Genomic DNA, 10,297 nt, shown 5'->3' with positions numbered 1-10,297 from the left:
TGGCCTTAGAAGAAAGGCAGCATCAGAGTTAAGGGTCACCAACCTGGAGTGGTACCAAACTCCATTCTTCTGGGTGACCTTCTCCAGCAGACTCTGAAGACAAGAGACCTGGTTGAAGGACAGCAGAAGTCAATTCCCTTGTTATTGAACTATCTTCCTCCAGCATCCCTTTCCTGACACGTCCTGACAGGAAGGACCACAACCACGACAGGAATTGACCCCAGGAGTGTAGTTGTGGCTTTTCACAAACAAGCTTTTCTCCATCCTCTCCTCTGCACATGGAGCCCAGAAGAAGCTCAGGATCCCAAGAGGAGAAGTTGCTTCTCCCTGTAATTAATAATGATTATCTGGGCCTTGGAGATCTCCATACCTGTGATAGAGAGAGCAGATTGAAGCCACATGCAAAGGATCTTGTATCAGAAAAGGATAAATTTGTCAAGCTCTGTGGGAACAAGTTTTGGGACAGGCAGGATCTGTCCTCTTGATTGTACCTTTCTCTCCTTTCCAGGTGAAGCTGAGTGTTTCTCTGTTTATATCAGGAAAGTCGCTGGCATTTCCATCATCTCAGAATGCTTTGAATTCTCCCAACTGTTCCTGCTGTGGGTGTTAGGAACAGGAAGAGGATTAATAAAGCTCCATGTGTGCCTCCTGTTTCTGCTTCTGATGCTGCTTTTGTCCCAGCCGGTCTCTGGGAAGCTTAGAATGAAATGCCCTCTGAGTTTGGAGCACCAGGATGAAAATAAACCATTGAGCTTTTACAGGCCAGGAGACCATCTCATTGGTGTAGTTTTAACTGAAACAGAAATATTGCCTATAATGCTGCCATTCAGCAGTGCTCCTTCTATACCTTCTCATGCGTAAGTCATTCAGGATGATGGAGTTTGCATCCCCTCCATTTGCACTCCTAACACTCTCCTTCTTTTCTTCTTATTTCACTTACTTTTATATTGCAGGACTTGTCTAATTTCCTGAATGATTTTGATTTCTATAACTTGCCTCCTTTTTTATTCTGTAGAAAAGACTCAAATCCAAAGATGGGGTTATAAAAACTTGAAGGCAATGCAGATTATTTTCCTCTCCCTGTTCACTCCTGAATTCATCACTTGAATTCATTTTGTTTAAAGGAGGGACTGAAACAGTTGTAGTTGCCTCTGCCCAGCCCACGACCCATATAACTGATTATTGGTTTTGGGTCAATATTGGCTTAAGGCTCAGTAGGCTTGTCGAGGCAAAAAAGGAATAAATTTGTTGTTACTGTTGATGAGAATAACATGATCTAGAGGATAATAGCTAGAATATTTTTAAATTCAACTGTTTTTTCTTCTTCTGATTCATATATAAATGAAAAACATATATATATATATATATATATATATATATATATATATATATATAATCTATTGATTTATATTAAAATGTTGGATTGTATTAGTTAAGGAAATGTATGTTATAAAATAAATGGGTTTATTATTAATATAAGAATTAAATAACTGTAACACCACAGAATTAATTAATTTGATGATGGATATAAAAATTAGATGATAATGGGAAGGGCTTTAATATAGAATAGAAGGGAAAATGGAATTTGGTCAAAATTAGAGATGAAAATGAAGGGTAATATTGGTACAAAATAGATGAAAATAAATGTTATGGCAAAAAAGAGGGTATAGAAATTGAGAGGACTAAAAATTGTTTAAATTTGTTAACCGGCCGAATACTCTGCCCAGCAAAAATACATTGTATGTTTGTGTGTGTGTTTGTGTAAAAAATAAAAAAAAACTTTACAAAAAAAAAAGAGAATAACATGAACTTTTGTTTTACAGCACGGGTTCTTATGGTTTTTTCTACACCCTACAATTAATTTTCACCATTCAACTGATAAACAAGAACTCCCAGCTCCTGCACAACCTCACACTGGGCTACAACATCCATGACAACTATTTGAACACTTTATGCACTTCAGATGCCTTGCTGGACATGCTCTCCACTGGAGAATTCAATGTCCCCAACTACGACTGTGGAAAGAAGGAGAACCTTCTGGCTCTCCTTGATGGAGCTAGAAGGGGCATTTCCATCCAAATGTCAACATTAGGAGGCACCTACAAAGTCCCACAGGTTTGTGTGTGTGTTTTTCTCTCTTTGATAAAGTGAGTGGTGGGTGTTGGTGGGTCAGCAGCAGATGCACCTGTATGTTTTCCACGGGATTCAAGAGTTGCTTTTCTCCATATTAGCAGACATGTCAATCCTGTTTTTTTCCTATTATGTTCATGTTCAAATTCCTCATAAAAGGCCTGAAAAGCAATAAGGTCCCTGGAGAGGACTTTCTCTCAGCCATTCAACTATTCAAAAAACATCCCTAGTTGTGGATGAACTATTGGCATGTTCCTAATAATACCTGCCATATCCAGTTGGATTGAAGTTGGCAATACTATAATATACATTTATGTATATTGAAAAATAGAATTAAAAAAGGACTCTAGCAATTACAGGCCAGTTAGTCTAGTAAGCATTGTGGCTAAAATATTTGCCATGTTCCTCTTAAGTAAACTTGAGATTTACACAAAAATGAACAAAAGTGCATTCTTTGCAGAAGAACAAAAAGGTTTTAAATAGAGGAAAATGTTTCATAAAGTTGTACAATAATTAATCAATAAATTAATAATCTAATATTGATAACGTATTTGTTTTGAAATATCTAATTACACAATATGTCAGTCAGATAAACCAGAGTCTGATGGCTGTATAGATGTTACTGCAGCACTTGACGCAGTAAATGGAGAAATATGATGGAGAAAGTAGATGGTCCTTAAAATGGAGCTCAGCCTGTTGGCCCTGATCCAAGCCCTTGTTTGAGAGGGAGGTTTGGGCTCAATGGAGCCATGAGAAGAAGGATCTATGCATACCAAGGGGGAAGGGAAAGATGCATATTTGAACCCTTGTTCTTCAGTCTAGATATTAATGACCTACCAGGACTAAGGAAGGATTCTCATGTGCATGTCTAAAATGCTAAATGATTTATTTAGCATATGGCAAAGGTATAATTAGCCAGGAAACTACAATGTTAGTACATAGTATTTGTTTCACTGCCGAAGAGTGCGAGTCCATTCAGTTTGTGCCCATGAAGTTCTCCAGGGTGCATCACAGGGGGTGAACCAGCTCTGTACCAGAATCCTGTGGCATCATCCGGGCCTTCTCTCACCACCAATGTTACCTCACATCCGAGCAAGTCCAGCACTGGCAGGGGCCCGGCCATCTCCACAAAACACTGCCACATTTCCCACCAAAGTGGTACCTATTTATCTACTAGTGTTGTCACATGCTTTCGAACTGCTAGGTGGGCAGAAGCTGAGGCAAGTGATGGGAGCTCACCCCGCCATGCAGTGATAGAACTCGAACTGCCGGAACAGATCCAGTGTCTTTAAGCCACTGAGGCTCCTACCTGCTAAATACACATTGGTTTAAACTAATAATTCAGTACTATTATCCTGTGGTTTAGAATGTGTTGACTCTTGAGAAAAGGTGGCTCCTACTGAGATAATAATTCTCTGATTATTGATAAATCAAAGTCAAAAGTTGTGGTCTTTGGAAAACAAAGGTAGCCAATACAGCAGTGGTGAAATGTAAAATTTGTTACTGTGGCATGTTCTGTGGGCGTGGCTTGGTGGGGGTATTGTGACTGGGTGGGCGTGGCCAACTTTTTTTTTTTTACTCTTTTAAAGCATTTTTTTACAACCTATTCAGCCGAAGAGCTTGTAAAAAGAAATGCTTTTAAAAGTTTTTTAAAAAAGGCTCTGGCGATCACAGCTGTGGTGCGCGATCGTCAGAGCCTTTTTTTAACCTTTTAAAAGCAGGAACTAACAACACCCGGGTGGGCGAGGGGAGCCTCGCACCGCCATCGCTACCAGTTCTCTGAACCACCTGCCATAATTGCTACCGTGAGCACTTCACCCCTGCAATACAGCAAGTAACGCCTTTCCTTACCCAGCGTTACTTTTCTCTGAGACTGAATCTTGGATCTGCCATCATCAAAGGACCTCAACTAGAGCAACGGCAGGATTGAATTTACTGCTTAAACTTTAAAAAATATCATAGCTATTCAGTTTTCTTCCCAATTATTAGAGAATACTGTATAATGCCAAAGTTACCCTCAAGCCCTTCCATTGAACTGAGGTTTGGGGCTTAATAGCTACCGCTACTATTATTGTGAATAATCTTCTTTGCTATAGAATGATGGACTTTAAATTGTTTGGAAATGGCCTTGTAACCCTTCCCAGATTGATAGGCAGCAACAATGGCTTCTCTCAGATCACTGCTGGAGTCTTTGCCCTTTGGCATTGTGTTAACACACACCTCAATGCTGGAGACCAGCAAACTCCTGAAACTTTGGCTTTTATAGAGGCCGTCACACTTGTGATGATGGATTAATCCAGGTCCCTTGATCAGCAGCACCAGGCTGCCTCTCAGCCTCTTCACACCCATGGAAGCAGTCAGGGTGTCCTTAGCCTTTCACACCTGGCTCCTCCATTTCGGCTCTCTTTCTGTAAAATAAAGGAGGACAGGGTGTTATATCTCCTGTGTTGCTGTTCACCTGAGGTTGCATTTACCTCCTTTTAAGAACTTCTTAAAACCAGATGCTTTTTACTGTGCCCTGATATGTGGAACCACAGAACTCACAGAGGGTCTCCTTCCTTTTCCACATGGCTGAATTTCTTAGTGTACAATTAAACCTCTGGAACCTAACAGAGTCCCCAAATTCTCTGGGTTAGAAGATGCAGAATTTCAAATAACGCCCTCTTGGATTATGCAACTGAAATTGCATAATCCATAACTCCTAAATTATATTAGGAGCTTATCTCTTTGTATCACTAGATGAGACAGAAATAAATAATAAATAATAAATAATAATTTTAAAAAATCAAAAGATTGCTTCACCAAGAATCTGGAAGATTGAATGTCAACTGCATAAGAAAGAGAGAGATGAGAGTCTTGGGCTGCACATTAGACAAACAACCTATTGGGAAACTTGTGTTAAAGCAACACATTTGTTCAATCAGAATTAAACATTTATGGACCTTTATTGGAACAAAATATTCCTTTCACATCAGCATATGTGGCTCTGATTGCAATAAATGGTAGGGGTGATACAGAAATGATTTGCATTTTTTACTCTTATTCTTTTTTATTTAATTTGTTTTTTGTATTCCATTTTTATACAGTGTTGTTAACACTCTGTTTAATATTCTATTTCTTGCTATGGCATTATTGCTAATCAACAATAGTTTATTTAATTTGTTCATCAATACCAAGTTGAATTTATTAAAAAATAAAATTTAGGACTTTATCTGACCCCCAGTATAACACAGCTTTCTTCCTTACTTTTTTAGATCAGTGATACAATTGCTTCAGAGGCGCTGAGTGATAAAAGCCAATTTCCTTTTTTCCACCAGATGCTCCCCAAAGAAGGGTTCCACTACCCAGCAATTGTCCAACTGCTCTTCCACTTCAGATGGACCTTCATTGGCCTCTTTGCTTCAGATACTGAAAATGGAGAGAATTTCATGAGGATTTTTCCTCCTGTGCTTGTCAGGAGTGGAATTTGTGTGGTTATATCACAACTGTTCTCAACAACTGGATATATAGCATCCCTCAGGGATTCCCTCTCTAAGTGGAGACAAGTCAACGTCTTTGTTCACTTCATAGAACATGTTCCCATTACGGACAGAATTCTTCCTTTCCATTTAATACTTATGCGTTTGCCAGGACCCATTGAAGGGAAAGTCTGGATCATGGCAACTTTGGGAACATACAGATTGAAAAAGCACAGACTTTATAAATACGTCCAAAGTATTTGGAACTTCGCTTTTGTGGAAAAAGAAAGGCCAGAAGATTCTGCCTTTGAACCCCATTTCTTTGTGGAAGATGAGTTTCACGATCATTATTTCCAATGTTTTCTTTTAAAGTTTTCTGTCAAAGTCCGCAAAAGATGTATCCAAAAAGCCCCACTGGAGACCCAATGGAAGCAGAACAGGAAACGGAGCCCAAATTACTACCAACCTTACAGTATCGTGAAGACTCTGGCCCAGGCCTTGAATGCCGCCTATTCCTCCAGATCGAGGAGGGGAAAGAAGGAGGGAGAAAAGACTTTGGGGTCTCCAAGGCTGCAGCCATGGCAGGTATGGTGGTCCTGATATAGATCCATCAATAATCAGTTTCTTTGGAGAAGGAACCCAGAGGAGAAGGAGGAGAACCTTCTCAACCACATTGGGCTTCAGAAGGTCAACACATTTGGCCCATCTAATTGCTTGAGACAATTGCTTCTAAGCACCAGACACCATGTCAGATAAATTTTGGTTTTAAATACTACTTTTAAAAGAATGTATGCAGGATGTTTAAAAGGATGTCTTTATGGGTTTGTGATTAGCATAGTGCAATTTTAACTTTATAATTATAAGGAGACCCTGAGATCATCTAGAAGGAGATCCTGAGATCATCCAGCCCAACCCCTCCTCTCTGCAGAGTCCCAGTCAAAGCTTCTCTGACTGACGGCTGCTCAGTCTTTGCCTCCTCAATGAAGGGAAGGCTGAACTTCTCTGCTTTGAGGGCTCAGCTCTGAAATGGCTCCTCTTTTCAGGGTCTTTTTCCTCTCCTTCAGCCAGAATCTCCCCCCTTCTGACGGAGCTCATTTCCCCATTTCCCCTCCTCCCTCTGGAGCAACATGGAGGAGATCTGGAGCTTCTGTGCAACTTCTTCCAGTTATTGGAAGAGGCAGGATGGGATTTACGACCACAACTGAGCTCAACATTTCTGTTGCTAAGGAAGATAGTCATTAACTGAGTTAGGCCCCATTTTATGACCTTTCTTGCCTTTTCTTCTTAAGTGAATCACTGCAGTAGTTAAGTCAGTAACATGGTTGTTAAGTGAATCTGGCTTCCCTGTTGATTTTGCTTGTCAGAAGTCGCAAAAGGAGATCAGGTGATCCTAAAACGCTGCAACCATCATAAGCGGATGCCAAGAATTCAGATGTTGATCACCTGGAGACCCTGGGGATGCTGCCATGATCCTGGGAAAAACGATCATAAATCACTTTTTTCAGAGCCGTTGTAACTTTGAAATGGTCACTAAATGAATCGTTTCTCATAATCATCCTGATGTTTTCTAGGCATTTATGAATAATTTCATTGTATACATGATGTACAATGACAATAAAGGCTATACATAATAATCTTTTTTTCCTATGATTCATTTTATTTATCATCTGCTCTAGAATGTCCCCTATAACTTACCAATTGCATCAATTATATTTTGTTTATATAAATAAATAAATAAATATATATATATATATATATATATATATATATATATATATATATATATATATATATATATATATATATATAATTTGCCAATATAAGATTGAGCAATTCTGCTGAACCTTTGTTTTTTATTTATGAAGGTAGTAACACCTATTTTCCTAAATAAGCATATTTTGATGTTAGCTGTAGAAAAAAGATTCAAATGTGTAAAGGCTAAATGGGATTTTTTAAAAAAGCTTTCAGATGTTAAACTTCCTGGATGTTCCCCTTCTAGTTCCATCCTTTCCTGCAGAAGAATGAGTATTGCAATATTTCTGATAGGAAACTGTACTTGGATCAAAATGGAGTTCTAGCAGCAGATCTGGCAATCATGAGCTATTTGATTCTCCCCAAGGAGGATCCCATCCAACAGCCAATGGGGGCTTGGAAAAGACAGAGACTTACTATCCACCGAAGAGCTCTTTCACAGCTAAAGTTGCTCAACAAGGTGGGATAATTTTTTCCTTTCTCTCTTAACTGGGAGACTGTTTTGAACTAGTGTCAAAGGAGAGCAGCTTTACGAGGCTTTATGTAGTCCAGAAGAAACCTTTCCAGGCCCTACAGGTTAAAAGTTTCCTTCTTAATCACATTTTACTCTACTTAAATAAATCTAATAAAATAACAAATTAATAAATTTTTGACAATGAATTTATTCAAAAATTTAATATGAATAAATCATCATAACCATGGATAGATGAAGAGTGGAGAAATGCATTTTAATACAGTCATGAGGAGGAACCGATTGTTTGTTAAAAGGTAAAGGTTGCCCTCACACATATGTGCTAGTCGTTCCTGACTCTGGACATCTCTGTGGTCATATGGCCGGCATGACTCAATGCCAAAGGCGCACGGAACTCTGTTACCTTCTCACCAAAGGTGGTCCCTATTTTTCTATTTGTATTTTTTATGTGCTTTTGAACTGCTAGGTTGGCAGGCTGTTTGTTACTTAATGCTAAAAGTTTTTTCTCAATTCCATCCCTCCAGACTTTATTGAGTAGAAAAATCCTTTATTGCAATGTTAAATGCCAGAAGCAAAAGGGAGGAACTAAAGGAAGAACCTGCCAGGGTCACATCTCGTACACCTGTTTGGAAGGAGTCAGAGATTTCATAGTTACCTCAGTGAAGAATTTACTTGTCTCCCTCCATTTCTCCCCCCATTTTCCATGGACGGAGAGTCCTAACCTCTTTTCTTTGGCATTCCTTGTTTTTCTGCTTAGTCTCTGCCTCAGTCCAAATGTGTGGGAAGTTGCCATCCTGGATTTGTCAAGAGGGCTCGAGAAGGAGAGCCAGTTTGCTGCTATGACTGCGTTCCTTGTCCGGAGGGAACCTTCTCCACTCAGGAAGGTGGGTCACACCAGAGGAAAGGAAGGTCTGGTGGAAATGGATTTATCTGCAGCATTTTGATGAAAATGCAAATTAAAACATGCATTGAAGCTCAACTCTTTTTTTGTTTATTCAAAATCATATACCTTAGCTATATAGGTATTAGAAAACTATATTATCATTTTTTTTCCTGTGGAATGGTTACGCAACATATCTTGGAAAATGTTCCTGGAATCAGGCTTTGTCCAAAAAAGGTGTTTTTTGAAATGTAAAAAAACAGAATATTAAAGAAATGTTGCTTTTTGTCTTTCTCAGATACACAAAAATGCACCAAGTGTCCGGATGATAAATATCCAAATGTGGACAGAGTCCAATGTATCTTCAAAACTATAACTTTCCTGTCCTATGAAGAACATCTGGGCATCATTCTGGTCTCTTTTGCCCTACTCTTCTTCCTAACCACAGGCCTTGTTTTAATCATCTTCATGAAACACCGAGAAACTCCCATTGTCAAAGCCAACAATCGGGACCTCTCCTACATCCTCCTGGTCTCCCTCCTGCTTTGCTTCTTGTCTCCTTCTCTCTTCATTGGTCAACCAAGGAAAGCCACCTGCCTTCTCCGACAAACGGTCTTCAGCATCATCTTCTCAGTTGCCGTTTCTTCTCTCTTGGCCAAAACCATCATGGTGGTGCTGGCCTTCCTGGCCACAAAACCAGGAAACCGAGTGAAGAGATGGTTGGGGAAGAGCTTGGCCAATTCCATCATCTTTTCTTGTTCTGCTGTCCAAATTGTCATCTGCTCCATCTGGCTGGGAGTTTCTGCCCCCTTCCCTGACTCTGACCTCCACTCCCAGCCTGGAGAGATCATCCTGCAATGCAATGAAGGGGCCGTTGTCATGTTCTACGTCACCCTCAGCTACATGGGCTTCCTGGCTGCCATCTGCTTCACGGTGGCTTTCCTGGCCAGGAATCTGCCTGGGGCCTTCAACGAAGCCAAGCTGATCACCTTCAGCATGCTGGTCTTCTGCAGTGTCTGGGTGACTTTTGTGCCCACCTACCTGAGCACCAAAGGGAAATACATGGTGGCTGTGCAGGTCTTCTCCATCCTGGCCTCCAGTGCTGGTCTGCTGGGCTGCATCTTCATCCCCAAGTGCTACATTATCCTTCTGAGGCCAGACCTCAACACAAAGGAGCATCTTACAACCAAGATAAATATAAAAACATGAAATATTAAGAGTCACAAACACACCATTATTTGTAGAAGTAGTAATTTTTACCTGGCCACTAAAGGGGATTCAAAATAATTTAATCATTAAAATAGATCTATCATAAAAGGAAGAAGATTCTTTTAATGTGAGAAACATTTATCAATTCTAAAAAGAACCAGTTTCTATAATGATCAGGAATTCTATAATATCTATCAACAATTATAAAAATATGGAACTGGGCTGGGCAGGGGGCACTACAACCGTTTCAATCACTACTTTAAACAAAAGTTAGCATTCAAGTGATGAACTCAAGTTTGGATGGAGAGAGGAAAATAATCTGGAGTTGTTACGGTTCTCATTCTGTCCCATCTTTGGATTCCAGCGACTTCCACAAAATAAGACAAAAAGAGAGAA

At 39.7% G+C, this 10,297-nt stretch overlaps 1 protein-coding gene across 1 annotated transcript; it reads left to right on the top strand.

Annotated features, from left to right (window-relative positions):
* The first annotated feature begins 1,977 nt into the window (after window positions 1–1,977).
* Window positions 1,978–9,901, top strand: LOC139326268 (vomeronasal type-2 receptor 26-like). The gene is made up of 6 exons (XM_070956424.1): window positions 1,978–2,115; window positions 5,385–5,582; window positions 5,961–6,173; window positions 7,588–7,800; window positions 8,579–8,696; window positions 8,991–9,901. The coding sequence occupies exons 1-6, from the start codon at window positions 1,978–1,980 to the stop codon at window positions 9,899–9,901; spliced, it is 1,791 nt and encodes a 596-aa protein (XP_070812525.1).
* Window positions 9,902–10,297: the final 396 nt, after the last annotated feature.

The sequence above is a fragment of the Pituophis catenifer genome, unplaced genomic scaffold, assembly GCF_029215685.1.
Source record: "Pituophis catenifer annectens isolate HBS135680 unplaced genomic scaffold, rPitCat1.0.hap2 SCAF_24, whole genome shotgun sequence".
Lineage (NCBI taxonomy): Eukaryota > Metazoa > Chordata > Lepidosauria > Squamata > Colubridae > Pituophis > Pituophis catenifer.
This window is presented reverse-complemented; position numbering and strand designations above follow the sequence as displayed.